Source organism: Anolis carolinensis, chromosome 1, assembly GCF_035594765.1.
Source record: "Anolis carolinensis isolate JA03-04 chromosome 1, rAnoCar3.1.pri, whole genome shotgun sequence".
NCBI lineage: Eukaryota > Metazoa > Chordata > Lepidosauria > Squamata > Dactyloidae > Anolis > Anolis carolinensis.
In genome coordinates, this window is record NC_085841.1 from 60741229 (window position 1) to 60767125 (window position 25897).

At 35.6% G+C, this 25897-nt stretch overlaps 1 protein-coding gene across 4 annotated transcripts in view; it reads left to right on the top strand.

Moving 5' to 3' along the window:
* The window catches only part of arid4b (AT-rich interaction domain 4B), a 110448-nt gene that overhangs the window by 76199 nt on the left and 8352 nt on the right, over positions 1 to 25897 (top strand). For 2 of the 4 annotated variants that reach the window (XM_062975349.1, XM_062975344.1), the window contains exons 14-19: positions 1704 to 1801; positions 2230 to 2482; positions 7240 to 7403; positions 16505 to 16744; positions 24602 to 24686; positions 25435 to 25627. In XM_062975349.1, the coding sequence (XP_062831419.1) occupies positions 1704 to 1801; positions 2230 to 2482; positions 7240 to 7403; positions 16505 to 16744; positions 24602 to 24686; positions 25435 to 25627 (1033 nt within the window). The remainder of the gene's footprint in view (positions 1 to 1703; positions 1802 to 2229; positions 2483 to 7239; positions 7404 to 16504; positions 16745 to 24601; positions 24687 to 25434; positions 25628 to 25897) is intronic. The other 2 variants (XM_062975354.1, XM_062975362.1) reach the window with 1 other exon arrangement.

Genomic DNA, 25897 nt, shown 5'->3' on the forward strand with positions numbered 1-25897 from the left:
GCAGTCTTTTGTTTCACACATTTTTCCTGAAAAAGCACTTATCCCTTTTTGGGCCAAACCAGACATTAATTCCAGTCATTGCCTTTTGGGATACCCTTAAAATTTTGAAGAATTGTTCCTACAGCTCCCTAATGACCAACTGCAAAGAGGGAAGGGGCCGTTTGATCTTTTTTTCTCCACAGGCTGGAGGATCTCATGTAGTGGATAAAGGCAGCAGAAGGTGGTGGCCTCTTTGGGGAGCTTATGAGGCTACAAAAATGGCTTCGGGGGCTGCCTACAGCTAGTGAGCAAGAGTTTTCATAAAAACAAAAATTAACAACTGATACAATTAGACATGTGTAAAATATATGTTTGTGTGAATAGAAGGAGAGAATAGGAAGTTGATTGAAGGCATGCAGAACACCTATAAACAGCTGCATCCAATACATCCTGCCAGCTCTTCTTTTGAGAGATAATGATTGGGCATCCATAGCACCTTTGGTTATGAATTTCTAATTTTTTCACTCTTCCCAAGTAAAGTGTGGAATGATGAGACTGGCTAGTTGGATGCAGTGACTGAAGCTCCCAAAACACTGTCGGGCAACAATGTTCACATCAGTGCTGTCTCTCTTGATCCAGAGTAGGAGAGACGGATAAAGAGGTAGGGCTGCTACTCACTGCTGCTGCCAAACAGTCTCCAACCTTATTCCCAGCTGGCAAATGCTAATATCTGTCAGATGTAAGATTGGGCAGAAGATTGGTCACTCATCATATTTGGAAGAAGGTAGCACACACTTACCATGGAAAGCAGAATTTACCAGAAAAACTAGGATGTATGATCTACATTCATGAAATGCATTAGAGAATATGCACATGAAAGACACTTAGTTTCTTGCTGCTTGCATCTGAATTGTCTTGGAATATGTAGAAAGTTTTCAAGAGGGGTGATATATAAAAAGGAGCTAATAACCCGAATCCGGGGAGCGGGGTGAGCTCCTGTTGTTAGCCCCAGCTTCTGCCAACCTAGCAGTTCAAAAACATTCAAACATGAGTAGATCAATAGGTACCACTCCGGTAGGAAAATAACAGCGCTCCATGCAGTCATGCCGGCCACATGACCTTGGAGGTGTGCACGGAAACGCCTGGGGAAAACCTCTACCTTTACCTTCAATGAATATGTTGTTGCTGCTCAAAATAGTTTGGGTTAATGTTATCAATGAACATAAAAGCCAAGCATTCATTTTTAAAAACTGATGTAGAGTAATTTGTTGTGATAACTCAATCAAGATTACAGTAATAGAATAAGTTGTTCTTCAGTTACACTGCAAACTACTTGTGTTGCCTTGAGTCCTAGTTTTACCATGATTTAAAGAAGCACAGCAGTAAAAATTATCACCCTATGTATGATGTTAGGAAGGATAGATCACATTTTATTGCGCTCAGATAAAACATCTTCGCATGGACATACTTTAATCTTCAGATCTGAATTAAGTGAATTAAGCTTGATATACACTGAAATAATATAAAATATTGAATCAACATGCATCACAATTGTAATTTGATATTAACCAGTTGCTGTTCTGCAAATGTGGAAAAAAACCTCATAACATTTTTCATACAATTTTAGACTATTGGATTCCAGAATTAATTGGTTCATTTCCAGTGTTTTAAATATAAAATAGAAAGATTTTATTAAGCTAACTATTATTATTATTTTTTTACAGATTGAAAGTGGAGCAGTGTGGAAGCAAGTGTATCAGGACCTTGGAATCCCTGTCTTGAACTCTGCAGCTGGATATAATGTTAAATGTGCTTACAAAAAGTAAATAATTCTGTATTTATGACATTTAGTGCTGCATTTAAACTTTCAAAAATGGAGTTTTCACCCCCGTCATCTCTAGCTCTTCTCCTTAAAGTAAAGTCATTTTGATCAATAGTTGTCAAGTCAAAAGGATAGTTTCTATAATAGTTCAGAGCATGATATCATGGCATTTGGAAGTCTTATTAATTTCTGTCAATGTTACTTCCATATTACTAGGCTTATCAGCCTAAATAGAGCTGCTTTCCAAATATTTCTATATAAATAAGTTACCTTTTGGCAGTTAAAAATACAGTTCTTCACATAGTATCAGCTTTTTAACAGATTCAGCTTAAGCTATTCCTGTAGAAAATTAATTCAGATCATAAACATCCATTTGTCTCATAAAACAAAAAATTGATTAACATTTGCATGTTGCTGTCATCTTTTAGATACCTTTATGGCTTTGAAGAATACTGTACGTCAGCTAATGTTGAGTTTAAAATGGAGCTACCAGAGAAAATAACAAGCAAATCTTGTAAGGACCCTGAAAAAGATGTGAAAAAGCATGAAGAAGCTGAGATAAATATAAAAGAAATAAAGCTGGAAATTGAAGAAAAAGATGATGAAATAACAGCTATGAAACAACATATTGCAACAATTGAGAATGAAAGCGATAGAAAAGAAAATGACAAATCTTCTATGGTAAGAATTGACATTTTTTACAAGATGTTTCAATTAAATTAAACTGAAATGTCTTAAGTCGATGTTGTGTTGGTAAAACATTTATAGCAATTTATTTTATTCTGACAATAGAATACCGTATCTTGGTACAGTTTTCAAAATATGAATGACATTTGTACAGTTAATATTAAATCTTTGTAAGGAGAGTCTGTATAGACAAAATGCTTGTAATTATTTCCATGACATACACAGACATAGGAGAAGAGCTATAATGGGCAGGGAAATTCCGAAGATGAACAGTTTAGAGACAAACTGTTAATTAAGCATTATTACTGAAAACCCTGATTGCAAAGTTGTCAAGGTGAAGAAGAAAAATTGCTTAGGCTAAAATAAAATGCCAAGGTCACACTGGAACTAATGAGAGCAGTCATCCCATAGTGAATAGCAAGCATGGCCCTCCTTGTCTTCAGTTAGGATTATGGCAGAGGGTCAAATCCCTCTTTTAAAAGAAGGAAGCACACCAAACTTTTTGAAAAATGTAAGAACTCTTTATGTTGCTATAGAAGCTCATTTTTTTTCTAAATCACTATTATTGTCTTTTATACTATTAGTATTAGTATCATGAGATAAAACATGAGAGCCAGAATGGTGTGATGGTTTGAGTCTTGGACTTGGACCTGGAGACCAAGATTCAAATTAACATCTTAGCCGTGGAAATCTGTTACGTGACCTTGGGTCCCTAATTTCAAAAGCAAGGGCAAATTCTCTCTGAACACCTTAAGTTCACTTTGGGTCACCATACATCAGAAATGACTTGAAGGCACATAACAACAACAAACATAAAATCATGCATACATAAAAGTAACTATATTCATTTTCAAAGGAACAGACCAAAAGTAATTTTGGATTAGATCATAAGGTTGTCTAGTTCAGTAAGTCCAGTAATTATGTAGTGGGAACAATACATAGATACTAGTGGTGTGCATTTGGGGCTTCCTTTGTCCTGTTTCGTGTCCTGGCTTTCCGTGGGGCCCTGTTCCATTTTTGTCTGACCTCCCGAAATAGGGAGGTCAGACATTTGTTCTGTTTTGTCTTCTGGGCTGAAAGATCTGTTTTCTTTCAGCCCAAAGCACCCGGGCCTACGGGTGCAAGCTTTGGGCCTACGCACCTGGGCCTTGTAGGGCCTACAGCCAAGTGCCGAGTAAGGAGCGTTCCTTACTTGGCAGTGCCCATCGAAGCACAGCCGATTGCCGAGTAAGGAGGAGTACAACAAATATTGTGCACATCTCTAATAGATACTATGCCTTATAGCCATTGAATGGCTTACCCTTCATGAATTTGTCAAAGCCCACTTTAAAAATGTAACAGTTAGCACTCCTCTAAATCTCCTATGGTAGTGAATTCCATGGCTATGTTATGGGAGCTTTTTGCTTCCTGCCATAATCCCAATAACATTTGCATTTTAATTTACTCTTGTTTATTTGAAGGTTTTTAGATCCGATGCAGTGACAGGGATCAATGGAAGATATTTTTCTCTAGTATTCTAGCTGTATTTTCTTCAAGCTGTATTTATGAGAAGCAGAAATTATTTGCAGAGATGTGGGATTACATTTCACTGCAGATATATAATTGCATGTTACACTTCCTAAACATGTATTCAAATCATAGAATGGTTATTTGATAACAACCCCAAATAATAGAAAGTACAATATTGGAAAAATCATGTTAGTGCTAGCAGACTTCTTTCTAGATGAAAAAAGTTTTGTCCTTTCATTTAGTACTTTCCACACACTAAAAGAACTTGACTTTAATAGTGATACAATGGCTGCTGCATTTAATTGAACACTCTGTTCTATTAATTGGAATTATACAGTTTAATTAAACCTTGAAATGCTTTTCTACTTTATAATTATATTATAAATATAGTTATTTTCTGAACTTTTCCAGCCAGAAGTAGGCATTTTGCATCATAATACTAAAATACATTATATTTAAACGTCCATATGAAATATTACTTCTTAAAAGTACAATACTGTTTCTGTTTTCAAGTTCAATTTTATTCCTGTTTTCTCATCCGGAAAAACATAGTTTATACTTCAGATTTTTTAAGGCTCAGTCCTGTATTCACTTATCTGTTGACTTAGTTTTGAACCAGAAGTGTGTAAGATGGGCTGTTCAGTATCTTAAAACTCTAAGTAACATTGGATCAATTTTTTAAAAAGATATAAACATGAAGTGCAGTTTTATGTGCAACATAAATGCATGTCTAACTCATTAAATAAAATTAGATTTTATGGGACAAAGTTGCATACAATGTTTCTTATTCTCAAGAAAAAATAAAAACATGTTTTCCATACAGTTTCAAAATGTCATATAGTCTTTAATTTCTATTTACACAACAAGCTTAAGTTCTTGCTTTATTCAGATCCTGTTACGATGTTAGGCAGCCACCTTCTTCCTCAGGACTAGGCCTGTTTTCAACCTTGTTGTACTGTCCCAATTCCATTTTTTCCAATCATTAATTTGTTTACTTACTATTTTCCATAATGGATTATAGTTTATCTAAATTATATTGTTTAGATTTTTAGGTATGTAAATGCTTAGGTATTTTAACTTCTTTCCCCCCAGTTTCACCCCTAGAATAGATTGGGCTTCTATTAACTCCTTCCAGTTCAGGTTTTTATGTAAAATGATGATATTGCCCAAATTTTTATACTTATTTCAGACCCTCCCATTTAGCATTCCACCTAAAATAATTTTAAAAATGGGACAATTCAATTAAAACATGGATAGTAGGTGCCAGTAAGAATAGAATTGCTAACACAATATTTTTTACTCAACAAGAAAATGGAGGCTGGGGAGCTCCTTGCCTACAAAACTACTTTGAAGCCTGCCAATTGGCCAGGTTACTTGAATTGGATATTGGTGAGCCCAAAAGATGGGTCAGGTTAGAGAAACTAATAAATGGATGGGTACACTGATCATATTTGATAGGGACAATTGGGAAAAAAGCTAACAGAATGGAAGAGTAAGGAGACTCCAGAAACAGATCTTGATAAAATAATAAAATGGAAAGTAGAGAAGGAGAAAGGACTCATGAGATTCATATACAAAATTATCACGGAAAAACAATATAACACAAAACACACCCTGATAGAAGTCTGGAAGGAGGAATTAAATTGCAACAAGAGAGAAATAGACAATTGGATAAAATCAATTAATAAAATTAAACATTTGAAGAGTAAGGAAGTGCAACAGAAAATACTTACAAAATGGTACAGAACTCCTGTGCAATTGGCTTATATAACGGAAACCTACCCAAAACAATGCTGGCATAATTGTGGGAAAACTGGAACCTATACCCACATGTGGTGGGAATGCGAAAAAATCCAAAGATTCTATAATATAATTAAGAAAGAGATGGAAGAGCTACTGGGGACAAAAATGGACTGGAACAAAGCACAATTTTTTATTCAAAAAATGGAAGGCAGTGGGGAACTTAAAGAATGGGAGGAAATAATAAAACATATTCTAGATGCAATTAAAGCCTCAGTTGCCCTAGGATGGAAGGACAAAAAAAATGGGATACAAAAACTTGGTATAAATATTTAGCCGACTACCTACTTCAAGACTATATTAGTGAAAGGAAAAGCTACTATAAGTTGGGCCAAACCAAAAAGACCTGGGAGGCAAAATGGAAGGGCCTCACTTCCAGGAAAAGGGGAGAGATAAATATAAGGAATTAAATAAGATTATACTCATGATTGAACAACTATAATAAGCATAGTAAGAGTAATAAACTGTTCCCAGAAGGAAGATGGAGGGTAAGAGGGAGAAAGAAAGAGGGGGACATATACATGGTTAATGATACTTAGGTATAAATATTCAATAGTATTTTTGCACCCTCGTACTACGTAAGGATAAGTTCATGGGTGATAATGGGGAGGTGGCGGGATTGGGGGGAAATTCTGGTATTTTGGTTGTGGAATATCATGATTGTATGTTTTTATGTGTGTGTACGTGTATGTATGTGTGTGTATGTATGTGTGTATATATCTATATCTATATATATCTATATATCTATATATCAGTCTATCTATCTCCCACAATAAAAATGCAAAAAAAAAAAAGAGAGAAAAAAGGGGGAAAAAAGAACTAGGCCTGCTTGTGGACACATTTCCTACCTTGTTCTTCAAACAGACAGGTTACAATGCTGAGCTACAAGCAGATTTACTTAGCAATATATATGTAGCAGTATACAAGGCAGCAGAGGAAGAATTTCCCAGCCCCCCTGCCCCGCTAATATCTGTTCCTTTTATAAGGGGGTTCTTGGAAAAAAAGTCAGAATAGTGAAAATTACACTACAACAAAATTTGAATTTTTTTCTGTTTCTGGTTTGAAAGTATTATTCCTGTTTAATTGTGCAGTATTTACTTTGAAAGTAGTTGTTATACTCCAGAAACGTTGTTTTTGTGGCTGCCACAAACTGTGTTGGGACTTGATTCATTGAAAAACTATAGCAAAATGAGCTGCAAGAAATCCTGCAAAAATAAAGTTTTTGCAATTTGATAAACATTTTCCATATTTTTATGATATAACCAATTTGAAACTGACATGCATAACCCAGGAACAAAATCGTGTTATTCATGATACAGTGTACAAAGCACCAGCTGCATCTTGGACTCATCGAGTTAACATGTGCGATGCAGAAATATCATAATGACCACTAAAAAATTCTGTAATGATTGTGATCTTTAGTAATATTTTATTTTTTGTAGGGAAACAAAAAGGCCTTTCAGGAACCTCACAATGATCAAGAAATTGATTTACGAATAAATAAAACAGAGGATGAAGCTAATATGGAATATAAAGATGATGAGAAGAGTGAAGACGTGGAGAATCAGGATGTCAATCTAGAAACAGAAGAGGGAGAGAAATCAAAGTAAGATCTTTTTATTTTCATTTCAGTTTCATAAATGAAATAATACTGGGTTTAGTTTTGATTACCAGCTAATTTAACTTTAAAAGAATTTATGGTCTAACATTTTCAGTTAGAATGCTCAAGGCTCCTACTGGATACTTTTGGGCACATCTAAACTGACCACTTAGATCAGTTTCAAATTGGGACTGAAGGAAAGTGGTGTCATTGTACAAATGGTTACATAGGGAATTCTAGAGCCAGTTTGAGGCCCAGATAGTAATTATACAAACTACAGAGCACTGATTTGCGTTAGGACTTCCTTTGGCACGCTTTCATGGGTGTTTGTTGTCTAGCCACCATAATTTAAATTAGCTTCAAACTGCATTAAATGATCAGTGTATATGGGGCCTAGTCTGCCCGTCCGGTTCACTTGAATACACTCATTCTAAAGGATTCAGAGTAGTAGAAAACAGTTTCCCCTGTTAATGGAAAGTGAGTAGCAGTGAAGGGGAAAGGAAGAAATAATAGGTAAATAAGGAAGTTGGAGTGACTAGGACCTGTAGGGAGAGAGATCAGAAAGTTGATAGAAAAAAATATATTGATGAAAAAACGTGGCGAGCAAAGTCATTTGCAGAAAAAAAAGTAAATAGGCTGAAACAAAAATATGTAGAGGTAAGTAGAGAAAAGTGTATATATGTGTAAAAATTGGAACTGTGAGATCTCTATTGTAGAATACTGGAATACGACAGGAGAACTGTCCTTTCAGTTCACACATTATTAGCATGGCATCATTTTCCCCATGCCATTGTGGATTGACTTCAGAACGGTTAGAATATGAAGAAGTTAAAAAAGAAAGCTGTTTCCACTAATTCCATCAGAAAGGAAGATACATTGATATATAAGTTTACTGAATTTAGATTGACACTTTGTAATTTTACTGTCATGTAAACTGACATCTATAGATCTAACATAACTTTTTAAAAAGTACCTGGTCAAGCAGTTGTATTGATTCTCCCAGATCTCACCCTGCTTCCTTTGAGAACAGATCTCAGTAGATACAGGACTGATTCCCAGTCTCTGACTTGCCAGACGCTGTTAGAATCTAGTTTCCAAAGTCTCTCACCACTGGTTCAACCATTGGGTGTGATTTTCAAAACTGGAAGTTTAACAACTCAGATTTGGGATCAACTGATTGATATGAAATGGTTATTTTTGCTGTTCCATCTCTGTAATAAGCACCATAGTATTTGCAGTCTAGATGTCATAACATGTGGCCGAATCAGTCTTTGCCACTGTCTTGAAGGGCAGGTCTATCTGAAAAACGGATGTATGGATAAGCATACAGGTGTTTTTTAGACAGAAGATTCATTGAGTAATTTTGTTTAGAACAAATCAATCTACTAACATAAAAATCTAAATATATATGTATGATATTTATATTGATTTGTTGTTTTCTGATGATTTTATATTAAACAAAGTTGATTGGGCTTTGATCCTGATGCGTGTATGCTGCCCCCCCCCCCCCCCGAATTAATCTTTCAGATATTTATTTTTATAAGGAGAGGGAAGAGGAGAATTCTTTAGCTGAATATATAGTTTTTTTTACTTCAGATGTCAGGGGTGTTACTTGTGATCTACTCATATCATTGTTTGTCCTTATCTTAGATTTCTGTATTTGAAAGAAGCAACCATGACAATCTACAGTGTGTGTGTTTGTGTCTTCAAGTTGCCTGTCAATTTTAGGCCACCCCATGAATTTCATCTGGTTTCCCTGGGCAAGGAATTCTCAAAGCCAGTTCCGTACTCCTAAATATAGCCTATACAACACATGATATTCATTGGCAGTCTTACATCCATTAAAAGTAGAAATTTGCTTTCATTCCGTTAGTAGTTCCTCCTGTATTAATTCCTTTGGTGTGTCTGGGGTGAGCAAATCATGGTTCATGGCCTCATGTAAATCTATAATATGCTTTATATAACCACTGGAAACAAAACTTGATCTCTATAATAGTTGTCTAAGCTTTGGTTGCCACTTTTTTGATTTGGAACATAGGACCAAAGAAAAACCCTAAGTCTGTAACCCTCTTCTTTGTGACATTTATATGATAATCAGTGGTTTTGTATGCTTTTTTAAACATCTGATGTGGTTAATGATCTGTAACAATCAAATTTCATATTTCCAGAGGCATTAATAATTTGTATTTGAACCTACAACCTTACAATATTAGCTGGCTTGTTTTACTTTCAAATGCACATCTACAGTTGTACTGCATCAGTGCCATGGCCTGATATCATTCCTAGTATTTTGTGTTGTCATAGTAGCTTTCAGCCAGATTAAAATGGCTGGAATTAGTTTATTTTAAATAGAAAATAGAAAAAAAATTTAATTATCTTTTGGTTTTGTAATGATCATACTATTGAAGAACAAAGGCAGACACATTAAGCTTGCGGGTCTGTATGTGTTTTGTATCAGAATCACAGAGAGGTGTGTTTAAAATATTATGTTCTACTTAAGCTAAGAGCTTTTAACCATAGTAAAACATTATTATAGGAACATAGGGAGCTCTTTGATCCATCTGGCCTACTTATCAACTCTCACTGCCATTTCAGGACCTCGGACAGGATTCTTTTCCAGCCCTACATGGAGATCTCCAGTATTCATTTTTGGTCTGTCATTCAAAAACTAACTATAATCACTACCACTACTGCTGCCATCACAAGCTCATGTGATCAGGACATGGGAGCGTAGTTGCTCCTGCCCCCTGGAATCTAGCAGCCTCCTTCATATTTTGTTTTGTTGGCAAATACCTTATTGTTCCATCAGGTTTTTAAGGAGTAACTGCTTGCAGGGAGCCTTTTTAATGGAGTGTGTGCTCTACTTTAATGTGTGTATGCTATTAAATCAATGTATACTATGTGCATCTATGGTTTCAATGTGGTTTTGATTGTGTTCTAAATTATTCTGATCAGTTTTGGGCCATTTTTTGTGTGCTGCCTCGAGTTGCACTCTGGGACAAAAAGGACATATAAATGAAACAAATAACATAGCATAACATAACATAACATGTGTGACCTTACTTAGCTCTTGAAAACAGATAAAATTGATTATGGACAGGGTAGTGTTGTGGAGTAGTGTGTGTTTTGTTCCTAGGTTTTGTTTTGTAGATCACTAGTGCCATTTTTGTATATACTTTTCTGATGCATCTTTGGCAGGCAAGATCTCAAATACATAGAGAAGGTGAGGTCAGCTTTGTATTGTGGTTCAAATCCATTATTTGAAAGCCGCCAGTATTCACTTGTGGGCAAGTCATTCTGCATTTTGAAGTGATTATGGAGTTGCTGAAGTTTTGTGAAATCACATGCTTTTAATATATTATGATGTTTATGTTTGGGTGATACAGAATTATTAATATTCTGTATTCATTGATATAACATCTGAAGACCGGAAAGAAAACTGTTGCTACTTGTTTTTTTGTTGTTGTTTCATTGAAGTACATTTAACATGGGATATGAAATCTGATGCTTATATGCTATTCTGCTGTCCTCTATTCCACTGTCCTCTAAAACTATTTATCATCATTCCAAAATCCATTGTGGTCATTACAGAAGTTTCAAAATAATGTTTACACCACAGATTTAGTATTTGTGTTCTGCCTTTTTTGATGGGGTTTTCACTGTTCACCAGTTTTTGTTAAATTCTAGCATACCATGACCCACAGATTCTTCTTTAGTCTATATACCAATGAATATATTAATATTTGTCTATGATTGCTATACTTGTGAATGATGCCTTATTTTTTTCTGGGGAACATAACTTCTAGTGCTTTTCATTGTATGTGTCATTCATGTGATCAAGGTGATTCTGTAATGCTTAGGCAAAAATATAAAAACCTAGGAGACACAGCAGTGCACCAAAGTAATGTTAAGAATAACTTTCTGAATCCATAATTGAAATACATAGAATTTTAAGAGATATTCAACATAATTAATGATTATCCTTTCAGAAGTGCTTCTTTGTATAGATTAGTTGTGATATTCTTGCATAAAAGGGAGTGCAGGAAGTTAACTTTGTAATAATTAACAATAATTGTAATTGCTATACATATTTTATAAACACTACTGTTATGTTTATATCCAACAGCTGAATGTGTATCATTGTGGTATCTTGCTTCTCATGGGATATATATTTAAACTGCAGGAAACATCTTGGTACCATTTAGTTATTGTACGACAATAAGTTTATTTTAGGAGTAGTACCAATATAATGCTGGTTCCTTGCAACTATAGTGTGTAAATTGAAAGCCAGCCACAATTTTCTCACACCACCTAATGTCTACACTGTGAAATCTTTTCTTTCCTATAATTCTTAGTCATATTTTAATAATATATTTGCATCAATGCTAATTATAGTTAGAACTAATTAAGTTTGGAAGCCCAGTCAAATTGATGCAAACTCTTGTTTATTCAGCATCATTTTAGTCCATATAGTTTCATTGTTGATGTGGCTAATTGTGACAAAGAAAAGGAATTTGTGCTGATCACAGAGTAAAAGAGATTGTAATTTCTAGAGGCTGGTTTCTGGATTATAATTCAAATCCATTGTTCAAAGTGCCAGAATTATGGCTTCAGTTTTGAACAGGAGGAGTAATAAAGGATTGCACATTATACATTGATTAATAAGCTGGTTCCTGTTGTTGTTCCTTGTAGTCAAAGAAACTTTATTTTGTAAATAAGTATTGTGGAGTGGGGTGCTTTTTTTTTTTTTTTTACTATTTATTCATCTGTATTGGTATTTCTAATCCTGGTATCTGTCTTGCTTATTACAATGGCATAGTACTGCCTTTTCCCAATGCTTCTCTTCTGTCTTTCTTGGTGCAAACTTACCATAATGAATTGCTACATTTCCTGTTGTAGCCAATGCTCTTTTTTTAAGCCTGTCTTTAAGTACTGCAAGAGATGTTGCATACAGCTGCTATGCTGCTGTGCCTACTCCCCCCCCCCCCAAAAAAAATTGGTTAATGTCTAGAATAAAGGGTGAAAGATGGAGCAAATACAATATGCTGTGGATGGACCACAAGAAAAACAACCATGATTTCCAGTGAACTTATCCTTTCATTTTAGGTATAAAATATACTTCAGGCATAGGTTTATACTGGATTTCAAATTAATGGCAATCCATTTTATTTTAGGATTTCAGAAAGAAACTCCATTCCAGATTTGTAATTTAAAATGTATCTTCAATTAGGGGAATAAAAATAATTATTTTAAACAAACACTAGGTAATTAAAATTTGTTCTGTAATAGTGGATTTGTTTTTTCAAATGTAGCTTTGATAAGATGGATTTGTTTAGAGATTTCTTAGTATTTATAGTAAATATCATATGGTAGAATGTGAAATTAAAGAGGCAATTCTAAAGGACAGAGAGGTATCATGTTTATCATAATTGCATTGTACCTAGATTGTCTTAGAATTTACTATGTTCTGCCTTGGTGTTAGGATACAAATAATCTGATTACATCTACATTAAGGAGAATGGTCACTCATGTAGTTATAACAGGCTAATTAGAAATTTGAAGTCTCAGTCACAGTTGGGAGGGATCCAATGGCCTTTAATATTCTTTCAAATAGATAAAATATACCTTCACACTCTTTTTACTAATATTTGGTCCAATCTTTTAACACTATTTTCATTTATAATCTCAAGTATATGTCTGTATTATACAGCATGTTGATGTAGTTACTGTGTTTTATTGTGGCTGCCTGATTTATTTTCTGAGGGTTCAAAATTGTGTTCTTTGGGATGCCATTGCTTAAGTGATTGAGGTAGTTTATATGTGGGAACTGTATCCATCCTCATCCTAACTTGCCATCTTATCGATGTTTTCAGATTCTGTACCTTTAATGTTCTGACCTTTAGTTGTGTGTTTTACAAAATCATTATTGTACTACCACTCAGCCTAGAACATCACATTATGCATTTTTATGAATCCAATATAAGAATTCATACTTATTGTCTCCTACTTGGATTTACCAGAGTTCGAATTAAAGAAATCTTATCTTGCCTCTATGCACACATGGCAAAGTGAAGTTCCTCAAGGCACATGGGAGTACTCTAAGTACACTTTAAAAAATATGAATATCTTCTTCATGGTGTTCAGTGTTTTGCTTCTTATCAGTAAGGAAGGTGTTTCATTTGTTAATAAATGTAAGTGGTCTTTGTAATACAGATCTCCAAAAAATATCTGTTGGAAAGTATGCAGGCAGTTCTGCTGTTCCCTGATTCGGGTTTCTTTTGCTTTAGTTGCATCTTTGTTATCTTTCATCTGTGTCAGCAAATTACTCATTATGTTTGAACAGAAGAATAATTCTTGCTTTTACTTCCTTATATCTCGTAGTATTTTCTTCCAGAAAATCTTACACCTTGCTCTGAGGATTTAAGTATGCATTTATTTGTTTTTAGTTGAGCTTTCAAACTTCCATAATTTTTGCAAGCTTTGATGCTTTTTTGATATAACATTAGAAACCCACTTTAAAAAGAAAAGTGAGTGAATTGAAGAATGCTAAAAGAGCACAAAATAATTTGCATTTTTTATTTTTATGTTGTTGTTTTTTTTAAAAGTGGGTCCTCTTCAGGTTTGTGGGATCTTTTTATATCTCTGGACCCATTAGCTAAAGCTAAGTGTACCTTAGTGAATGTGCTTTGAATTAAGGAAAAAGTTAAGGATATCATGACTTTAATACGTTCCTCGCTGGAACTGAGCTTTTAACTTTTATACAAAGAAATCCACCTATGGATATTTTTGTTTGCTCATTTTTATTTTTGTTTCAGCAGCCAAAGCAGAGAAGACTCACTCTAAACAGTTATTGATACTGTTCCATAATTGGAAGTATGAGATCTACAGAAAATCTTGACTTATCATTTGTTTTCCCCAGTTCTATGCAATAACATTTTACATTACAACACATTATATGGTTACATAATATAGGAAAGGATAGGATTATCCATCTAATAGGATTCTTCACTGTAAACACAAACACAAAGAACCTAAAAGATCTCACCTACTTAATTCAGTGTAAATCCTGCAGCAGATGCCTGATGGTGCCACTTCATCAAATGGACTATAGTCCATTAAACTTACATTAAATGTGGTGGCTTTTAAGGATATTGTTTTGCTGAAACTGAATAACATGGTTATATTCCCCTGGAAATTCATAATTGTTATAGTGAAAAGCTGTATATATATACTTCCAGTGGTGATTGACATTAGTTAATTGCTAATTCCACACACCCAATCAGAGTTTTCTATTTGAATCCTGTTCTTCTTTCCCTATTTCTTGCCTCTGCTGATAACTAATCAATTTTGAGATGGTCATTTTGAGGATTAAGTCTCAAATATCCTATTTCTAGAATGTTGTCATAACAGACATTGAAACTGATTGTCTCATTGGTAGTTTTAACTGACCTGAAAATGCAGACACATTGAGATTTGCTTTTTGGGTTTGGGGGATGAAAGCTCTCTTTCTGTGTAGGAAAAAAATGTATATTACCATGAGTTTATATCAGTGACCATTTTGAGATGGGTGAGAATAGATTGGATGTCTTTAAATAAAAAAGAGATTTTCCTTTGTATGAAGTATCTTAGAAATCAAACTTTAGGTGTTGCATTTCTGGTGTGGACTCTCCATGTCCTTATAACCTGCTCAGAAACATTATATTATTTCATTATTTGGAATTTTGTCTAAAATAATGTGTAGTTATTAATCATAAATATTTTAGCATATTTTGAACAAAATATATAGCAAAATTCAGTTTATGAGGTGAATTGCTAGATACAGGTTGCAGAAGACAGATATGAACAATGCAGGAATGCTGCGTGTTCTACCTTTTGTATTCATGAGCATTAATTAGTTAAGAGACAGACTGCTTTTTATGTTGAACAAAGGTCTGTCTCCTCAGCAGCAGGAACTGCTGTGGTAAAACAGCTCTCAAACCTATAGCTTTTTCAGGTCAGCGTAGCTTGTTGGGCGTTTGGATGGTGCCTGAACATTAAAAGAAAGATTGCTTTTTCAAAATTCAAGCCCAAATTCAATGGGAAATATGGCAGCCTCCTTACTAGGCTTCTACAAAGAGGAACTCAATGCGAGAATATCCTTTTGTAAAATAAAAAATCTGACACATATTGCATTGAGTATTTTAGCAGAAACTTTTTCCCCAAATTAAATATTTCTGCTTTTCACCTGTCATCTAAAGAGGTACATAGAAATGCCTGAGGGTTAGTCATGGCCCATTTAGATTGCATTTTTTTTTCTTTCAGCTGGATACACCACATTGATACACACTTTTTTGCATATTGCATATTACCTTTGAAACTCCTTTCCTAAAAGATTTACATGGAGCTTGCGTTGCTCCTGCTTGAAAAATTCTAACCCAAAAACTCCTTGAGTGTGTGGAATTAAAGCTTTTTGAATTGAGGCCTTTGCAACCAATGAGTGCATGTTTCCTAATCAATTCTTCATCAATTAATTCATGACAACAAACCAAACAAAAATGTATATATTAACGGACATATATATATATATATATACACACACACACACATATACACACACACTCACACAAACACACAGCATTGTGGAAATTTATTCATATATAAAGCACACACTGAAAAAGTGAGGACAGAAATCAAAATCCAACATGGGGTCAAAAGAAATATTTCAGATAGAGGCAGACTGTTCAATAAAATCTCAGCATATAAATCCATCTTTAGTCTTCACAGATGGTAGTAGACATTTTTCATTAAATCAACTCATCCTATTAAATCTTCTGTTAGTTTTAAAGCATCATTCTCTCTCTATTCTGGTTCCTTGGATATATTTTTGTCAGTTGAAAATACTAATTACAAATGATCATCCTTAAGGGATTTCATATATATATATATATACATATTATATATATGTATATTATATGTATATAATACATACATACATATATATATATATACATATATGGAGTCTACTGTTCTTCACACCTGTGCATCCCCAATATTAATCAGTATATGGCATTTGGCGCTGAACATTTTTTCAATATTTTTATTAACTGGCATTTTTTAAACCTTTCAAGCAATGGCACCATTAAGGAGGAAGATGATGATGATGAAGAAGAAGCAGAAGAAGAGGAGGAAGAAGTGGAAGATGGCAACAATGGGGAAGAAGAGTTTGAATGTTATCCACCTGGCATGAAAGTCCAAGTGCGGTATGGACGAGGGAAAAATCAAAAAATGTATGAAGCTAGTATTAAAGAGTCTGATATTGAAGGTGGAGAAGTCCTTTACTTGGTGCACTACTGCGGATGGAATGTGAGGTAATTGAGATTTAGTTAGTGATTGCTTCTTTAAAATACATGTGTGTATCTTAAAACACACAGAATATTGATTTTTTTCAATATTGCTGCTCTATGAAGATCATTGTGTTGCATAAAACTATTTGTATTATAGAACATAAGTACACCAATGAATAGGCCAAGCACAAACAATCTTGTCCTTATCATAACTCAGCTTTACTCTCAAATAGTGAAATAAAATATGTAGATCTTCTCAGTAATGTAATATCTCCATACATTGCTTCAAATCCAGCACGAAAATCAAATGCCCGTTTTAATAAGAAGTAGAGTTGAAGTAAGATGGAAAATGAAGTTCTTTCTGGACAATTGCATGCAAGAAGCTATTGTTCATTTTCATCATTAAATCAGACGACCAGGCTTCCAAGAATCCAGAATTCTTACGTGCATTTTGAGAAAAGCAAATAGATAGCTTTCACTTGGCCAGAGCTGATTTCTTCTTGTGGCCTTATTTTTCTGAAGAAGATTCATCTTGTGTTCCATTTTTGTGGCTGAACATCTTCCTATAAGAATATCTTGTTGCCATAATTTAGTGCTTTGGGAAAGTGGTGTTTTTAGCATTTTGCCATAAAGATTCTGCACATCACTCTTCATTTATGCTATCAATTGTGTTTTCCGTTGTATACAGTTCCAGTATTGCTATCTCCTCAAAGCCCTTTCAGAAACATTTTATGAATATTTGCTGTGCAGTGTCTTCCATAACAGAGCCCATATTAATACTCACATGGACTCCATCTTTGCTTGCCATTTATATCTACTTTACTTTTATAGTAATCTTTGTTAGAGAGAAGCCTTGGTAGATTTCTCTACTGTTGGCAGAGGCAGCCTACGTGAGTCATAGTTGAAAAACCTTGTCATGCTATCATCTCTATTTTCATAAAGGCGCTATTTTTGATGAAGTCAGTATTAATCGGACAAATAAAAAATTAATATGGAGGAACCTTTAGGCTTTTAAAAGTATGTTGTGTCCTTAACTTTTGCTTGATTCACATTGCATCTTTACCCACGTGGAGTAAATTTTGCAGAATAATGAAGTCTTTGATTTTATGCTAGATTATAAACTGTGCGTTACAACATGTAACTTGTATACTGCTTTAATGAATTTGCATAAAACCTTGGATTTTGTCCTATTTGATTTCCTTTTTGGAAATTGAGATGTGTACATTTTAGCCTTTGGGAAGAAATATACATTTTTGACGATGATTGAAACAGCTCTATTATTTTAAAGCTCTTACTTTAGCATGAAGTTAAAATTTACGATTTTTGAGATTTCCTTTGTGGAAGAAAAAAAATATCCCAAGCTTTGTTTGGGTTGAATTTTCATAGTAATTTATAGGTTACTATAGAGGATATAAGAGAGACTGTGGTTTAATGTGATATAGCAAAAAAACAAAACAAAAAAACAAAACAAAAACCCCGCTATAAGAATTGATGAATTTGGATTGATACAAAAAGTTTGACGTGTCAGATTTGTGAACATTTTATACTTTATGGCTCTTGTTTCCTGTTGGACTTAAAATGTATTCCTTGTTAAAGTGCTTAATCGATTGAGATAGTTTAATACATAGTTTCTTCAGAATGCCCTAAATTTACCCAACTGCTATAAATGGCCTAAACACCTGAAAGGTACTAGACCCCATCTGACCTTGGAAGCTAAGCAGGATTACCTGTGGTTAGTACTTGGATAGCAGACCGCCATGAATTCCAGGTGCTGTGGGTTATAATGCACAGAAAGGAACTGGAGAAACATTTCAGTATTGCTTGCCTAAAAAAACCTTATGAAATTCACGGGGGCCACTATAAATCAACAGGTGACTTGAAGGAACATACACGTATTAGCTTCTGTAATCTACATGGACTTCTATTACGTATGTTTAACTCTGGTGTGTGATTCTTTGAGATATTGTATGCAGTAGTAAATGTAGCCCTCCAGTACAAAGAAAGTGTGGTTCCAATTTAAGTTCCCCATGTTGTCATGCCTCAAGACTGTAGTATAGAATCTACAAGTAATGGAAATCTAAATCAGAAATAGATAGTTGTTGCCCTCTTTGTGTGTGTTCTGGTTTACAATCTCAGAATCCCTCTGTGTGTGCTGGCTGGGGATGATGGGAGTTGTAGTTTCTTTGGCCTTAAATCTGTTTTCAGTATTGGACTTCAAGAATGGAGCTGAGCTTCTTGTCTTGATCCAGAAGCAGACAATGCATAGTGTATTTCTGTGGAAGGGAAGTAGGGAGGAAATGGGAGACAGAGCAGGAGATGGATAATTTAAGTAGTTATGCAAAATCTGCTATTTGATTATGAAGCTTTCTGATTACTTTTACTAACTTTTTCATATTTTAAAGACAAACAGGTTTATTTATAACACATTGTTATAACTCTGTGTTCCTCCTACCTTACACAAGAATATAATATGTGGGCTATATATGTTTTTCAACTGAATATGTATGTCTCACACCAGGTAGAAGTATATGGGAACATAACTGAAATTGCTTCACTTCTGTCCACCAAATACAGGCTTATTGAATGTTGACACTCTGATGTTTTGAGTTAGGAATCTCTCTATGTCTGTGTCTGAGTGAGTGCGGTTCTTACTTAATAAATCTGGACTTAATGAATGCTAGAATACCCGGCAGGAATATGTCTTCATTTTAGGAGATGGCAGATTTTTTTATTCATCCTAATTGGTTTTGTTTTGAGTTGTTCTCTTGGTGTTCTCTGTTTGGGATTAGTTGAAAGATAAAATAACCCTGATTATTTCATCTCTGTTCAGATGCCTTTTGTAGGTGGGAGAGTGTTTTCTTCCTGTTTAAAGGGTGCTTTCTCCCATCTGCAAAATGACCACAGTGGGCATAATACTGCTGGTGCAAACATTTGACTCAGTAGTGTTTCCTTTTTATTTTCTATATTGAATGTCAAGTCATTTTCATTTTATCTCCCAAGTGGGGCATGTAGTAAAGTCTGCAAGAATTCTGGAGAGCATGTTCTTATTAAATGCAGGTGAAAGGTTGTTTTTTTTTCCAATGTAAGCATTTTATTGTTTATTTTATATGACTCATTCATTGTATCTGAATTAGCTCATAATCCTCCTCCCTCTTCTTCAAACTTAAACATCATAGAATATACTGAGGAGCCAGGTACAGGCAGTTCCCAAGTTACAAACAATCAACGTACATGCAACTCATAATTAAAAACGGGGAGACAACAGAAGGTGAGAGAAATCTACCCTTCACTCCTGAAATTAACTCCTGAAAGAGTTATCATGGGGAAAAGGTGTCTCCACTGAAGTTTTATCACCAATCCTTGTCTCCACAACAAGCCACATTTTTCAAAATTCAAGTATCACAGGGACAGAAATTGGAGTGAAATCTTCTGAACAATGGCACAGGCACCAGAACAAACATTACAGGGCTATTAACTCTTCCCTGTGCTATCCAAAGCTAATATGTATATTTATTTGGCTGACGTTACCCTTAAAAATTTTCCTGTTCCAACTTGCAAACTAATTCAATTTAAGAACAGACCTACAGAACCAATCTTGTTTGTAACTTGGGGGCTGCCTATATTGACTTACATTCAGCAGAGACCCATTGGTCACTTGCAGCTAGTGCCCCCTCCCCAGGGCTGGCCCTAGGTAATTTTCAAGTGTAAGCAAACAGAATTTTGGTGCCCCCCCCCCAAAAAAAAACAGTCACTGAAAAATAAAAGCGTTGGATAATCGAAAATGTTGGATAATAAGGAGGGATTAAGGAAAAGCCCATTAAACATCAAATTACATTATGATTTTACAAATTAAGCACCGAAACATCATGTTTTGCAATAAATCAACAAAAAAATCTGTTCAATACATGGTAATGTTATGTAGGAATTACTATATTTGCGAATTTAGTACAAACATTGAACTGGGATATAGGGCAGTGTGGACTCAGTGTGGACTTCCACACAGCCATATAACCCAGAATATCAAGGCAGATAATCCACATTATCTGCTTTGAACTGGATTATATGGCAGTGTGGACTCAGATAACCCAGTTCAAAGCAGATATTGTGGGTTATTCTGCCTTGATATTCTGGGTCATATGGCTGTGAGGAAGAGTCCTGAGGGTCCTTCCACACAGCCATATAACCCAGAATATCAAGGCAGATAATCCACAACTATGTTTCAGTCTACTTGGAAATCACAAAGCGTGTTTAAGAACCGGTCCAAGAGTCCAGAAGAGCCTTGACTCCCCATATGACCATCATCCCACTTTCTTTGCTAATTAACTTGTATACTTTATTATGCCAATTGTTTGCCTTAGATCAGGCATAGATAGTTGAGCAAATAGTTTTCATGGTTGCCCCTCGCTGTTAGGAATTGTGGGAGTTGAAGTCCAAAACAACCGGAGGGCAGAAGTTTGCCTATGCCTGCTGTAAAGTAAACAAATGCAACTTGGCAGCACTTTTAACTGCCATGACTCAATGCTATAAAATCCTGGTAGTTTCAGAAAGTCTTTGAGCCGGTGACTCCCTCCCTCAAGCCCAGGTATCTGAAGCAACCAATCAGGAGGCCGCACCTCAGCCCTCCCGGGAGCACTCGGAGAGCTCCTTCAACCCCCTCCTGAACCCCCTGCCCGCCCCAAGTCCCGTCTTACAGCACTGAGGAGTTGGGCGAGGACTTGGGGCTGCTGCAGGAAGCGCCACAGGTCGAAGGGGCTGCCCGACTTGGCCGCTTCATAGGTACCCCCATTGCCCTGGCCCCCGCTTTCCACGCCGCCGCCCTCCATTCCTTGCCAGCGCTGGGAGCAAGCTGCGGCCGCCATGCCTGAACTTGAGTGGCCTCCTCCTCAGGCCATGCCCCCAGGGAGGAGACTTCAACTCCCAACAACCTCACTGCTTTGGCTGATGCTTGGGGTTGGTGGGAACTGGTGTCCAAAACACCTGGGTCACCACCGAAGCTTGGGAAGGAAGTGACTCTGCGCCTCGGCTTTAAAGTGAAGGCACCTCTGCGCCACTTTTAACTGCTATAGTGGCCCAGCTGCTACGGAGGCCAGGTCAGTCTGCGGCCGCAGAGGCAGGACGGCCACGTCTGGGTGGAGGTGCCTTCATGGCGCCCCCTAGGTGCCCCCTAGAGGATGGCGCCTTCAGCAACCGCATTCTTCTCCTAATGGTTGAACCGCCTCTGCCCCTCCCTTTCCTCCATTCACCCCAAAATAACATTTTTAAAGAGTTTCTAAGCCCTTAAGGTACACCAGATGTGGGCTGCCAAGAGGCAGGGATTTCTCCTGTCGGTTCTAATGCAAAAAGCAGTAGAGGTGGATTCCAACTATTAGAAGGAGCCATTTTAAAGTGTTTCAACTTGTTTAGTTTAGAGTTGTTTGCCACTTGCACATGGCCAACCAATTCGATTTCTTTCTAGATTTCCTGTAATTTGTCATAAATTGATTGAGTTTAAATAGAAGCAAGCCAGTTGAATAACAAATAGGCGGTGGAATGGATATTTCAAGTTTATAGCAATTAATGTCCCTGGTCATTCAGAGTCTTGGAATATTCACTTTATTATAGTTGTGATTTTAGTTGTGACAATGGTCAGGGGAACTCAAAAGTCACCACATTTCTGATGAGCAAAAGGGAATGTAGCTTCTGAGCCTATATCAGATTGTCTCCAAGAACTGTTAAACTGACAAAGAGCATTACTTTTTGTTATTCAGTTGTCATTCAGTCCTCATGAGCAGGTCAGCTCAAGAACATTTTCCTACCAGGCTTTGCATGTGTTTAAAACATATACCTAAAAATAAAATGTGTAAATGCCACAGAGAGGCACACAGGATTGCCCAGAGTATATGCAATTAGTATCAAGTACAGCCACTCAATAATGTGCAAGCCTAGATTTTGAGTATTCCTTGCCTAAGAAAACCTTGTGAACTGCTTGCGGTTGTGATAAATTGCAAGCGATTTGAAGGCATGTACATGCACAATGTGCAAGGTGGCTCTTTGTGTTTCAGTTCAAATAGGGCACACAGTAGCTCTGTATGGTGATAGCTTGTATGGTAGCATCTAAATTCTTGAGAATGTATTTCAAGTTGGAGTGCTGGTATATACTGCTAAATACAGGTTGAGTATCCCTAATCTAGACTGCAAAAATCCACAATACTCCCAGAATTGTCCGCATGGATGCTTTAGGTAGTGATACCCCTTCCTTTCTGATGGCTCAATATACACAGATTTTGTTTCATGCACAAAATTACTATCAGGCTATGTGTATAAAGTGTATATGAAATATCCATGAATTTCATGTTTACACTTGGATCCCCTCTCCAAGGTATCTCATGTGTGCAAATATGTAAATACAGATGTTCTAAAATCCTAAAGAATTCAATATCCAAAACCCTTCTCACCCCTAGTGAGAATCTAAAAGTATTTCAGATGAGGGAAACTCAATCTGCATACGTTATAAATACAGAGACTTGGCTCATTTTGTATTAGCTAAGTATTATGTTGCCTGTACAGAGTTCTGCATTTTTCTTCTTTTGTAAAGAAAGTCTGAATTACATTCTAAATTAATTTACTAAATGAAGTATTATAATGGAAAATGCTAGCATTTTTGGTAAACGATTCCGTTCCTAATAAGAAGAGTGTGCCATTATCTTGTATTTTGCACTTCACTGGAAAAACTAGAGGTGATGGGAGTTGTAGGAAAGGGTGGGCATATACTATTTAGCAATTTTATAAGGTGTTTTTCTTAGTAATCTTGGATATTTTTAATGTTAATTGGATCCAACTTTTGGTATCTTTATGCTAAGACATATTTCTTTTCATTGAGATAAACTACCAGGAATATGAAATTTCTAATCATGCTTGATGTTTATCCTTAATCCAATAATTCGACATGTAAATTTATGTATTCCTCCAAAGAATTTTGCTTGAATTGCTAGTTTTCCCAAGCTAAGCGACTTTGCTGCAACTGCAATAAATTTATAGCAGAAGAGGAGAGCATTTGAATAACAGAATTAAAACATAAAAGTAGAATACCCCAAGAGAGCTGCTGTTAATAGAGTGGCTAAGTGACTGACCTGTAAATCAGATATTTCCCTGCTGAAATCCTTTATCTGTCTTGAACCCATCAGATTGTCTAAGGCAAACTACTCTTTCCCCTTCTTTCAGATCCCTAGTGACAATCTGGGGATAATAGACTTGACCTATCTTAAAGGGTTGTTGAAAGTATTTCACTAAGATAGCATATGTGAAGCGTTTACATCAGATTGTGTAGTATCTATTTGTGGATCTCTGTGTGAAACCAACAAGGCTTTATGATTCCTCAAATTTTCACCATTAGAAACGTTATAAACAATAACAACAGGAAGAAATCATTACAGCTGCTTGTATTTATGATAGTACAGAGGCTGAATCTTTCAGTAATCTTTCAACTTCTGGGATTTACCACCTTGAGAATTTATTTCCTTAGACTAGGTATTTGGGCACCTCTAATAGTCAGTTTTAGAGTTTTAGAATCCCTGATTTATAGTACCTGAGATGCAGATTTGTATTTATATCTGTAATTTGCCCTAATGTGTGACTCATGTGGTGAAATAGATAACCGGCTGCTCCTTGAGCCACCACTCTTAATCTTGTTCTTTTTTCCCACCCCAGCTATTATTTTGCACTGGACTCTAGTCACTATACCTTATAATTCAAGTGGGACCCCCCTATTTATATAGCCATTCAAAAGTGATGTATGATAACCAAGTAATTACCATTGCTGCTATAGTATATCAAAAGTGTATTCTGTGATTTCTTCCTTGAATATATCCCAAATCATATTTGTTGTATTTTATTCCCTTGTAGATATGATGAATGGATAAAAGCAGACAAGATAGTGAGACCAGCTGACAAAAATGTGCCAAAAATAAAGCATCGAAAGAAAATAAAGGTATTATTTTCTTTGGATTACTGCTAAACTTTATTCCTTAGAATAAGAAGAGAACACTAAATTAAATCTGTGACATCTCCTTTACTAGCTGGAGATAGAATGAGCAGCATGTCATATTTGTGTATTACGAATTTGTATTTGGCCCATCTCTGCTAATGATGGATACAATCTATTGGACCAGTAACAGACCTGCTTCATACTCTTAGCACTTGTTTAGTGAGATACAAAAGGATATACATTAATAGTTTTGATTGGCCCAGTGTTGGTCTAATACTGTTTAGTGTGCTACTGTGCAAGTATTTGATCACTACAAAGCTCTTCTTGAAGTACATATGACACAAGAAGTGCAAATTAGTACTGTGAACTATTGGAGCCTATTTAGGAAAAGGGTAAGATGCTCCAGATGTTCTTGGCCTGAAGCCTTAAGTAGCCAATCCAACAACATCTATAGGTGAAGCTAATTCCCACCTCTAATTTAGACTCATCTGTAGTATCTAGCAGCATATAAAGATTTTTTTTTTTACTATTTATAGGTTGTAATCACATTTTGTAACAAGGAAATAAAATACATTTAATTGCATAGTAGTTGCAATTGCATAGTATTATGCAACGAAATAAGCTAATAGCATAAAACTTAGGAACTGCTCCATTGGACTTTGTACTCCACATCATTTTTGCTATCTAGTATTCTGTTTTGCGCTGAACATATTTTGTATGGTTTAATTATATATATTTTGTTTTAAACTAGAACAAAACTGACAAGGAAAAAGATGAGAAATATTCTCCTAAAACATTTAAGTTGCGACGCTCATCAAAACCACCTTTTCACGCTAGCATATCATCTGAGTTGGCATCCAAACCAGACAGCAGTGAAGCCAAAACCTCTGAAGCAACTCCAAATAAATCTTTAGAGATTATGTCTATCCTTAATGGAATGCAAGGTAATTTAGGCAGAATTCTTAAGCTATTGTGAAAATATTTTCTAGTACTTCATGAAAAAGTATACTTTATACAGCTTGTAAGCACATCTATAATATTTTGTTGTGAGTACAGTCTGTAGAACACAATAAATAACAAATACTAGCTGTTTTTTTCTTCTCTTGCTGTTTTCGAGGGTTAGTAATTTTTGTAGCCATATTTGCAAGTTTTATTCAGCAAAACTAAGTTAAAAGTAAACAAAGAGCTAAACGGTAAACCCCAGGATATTTATT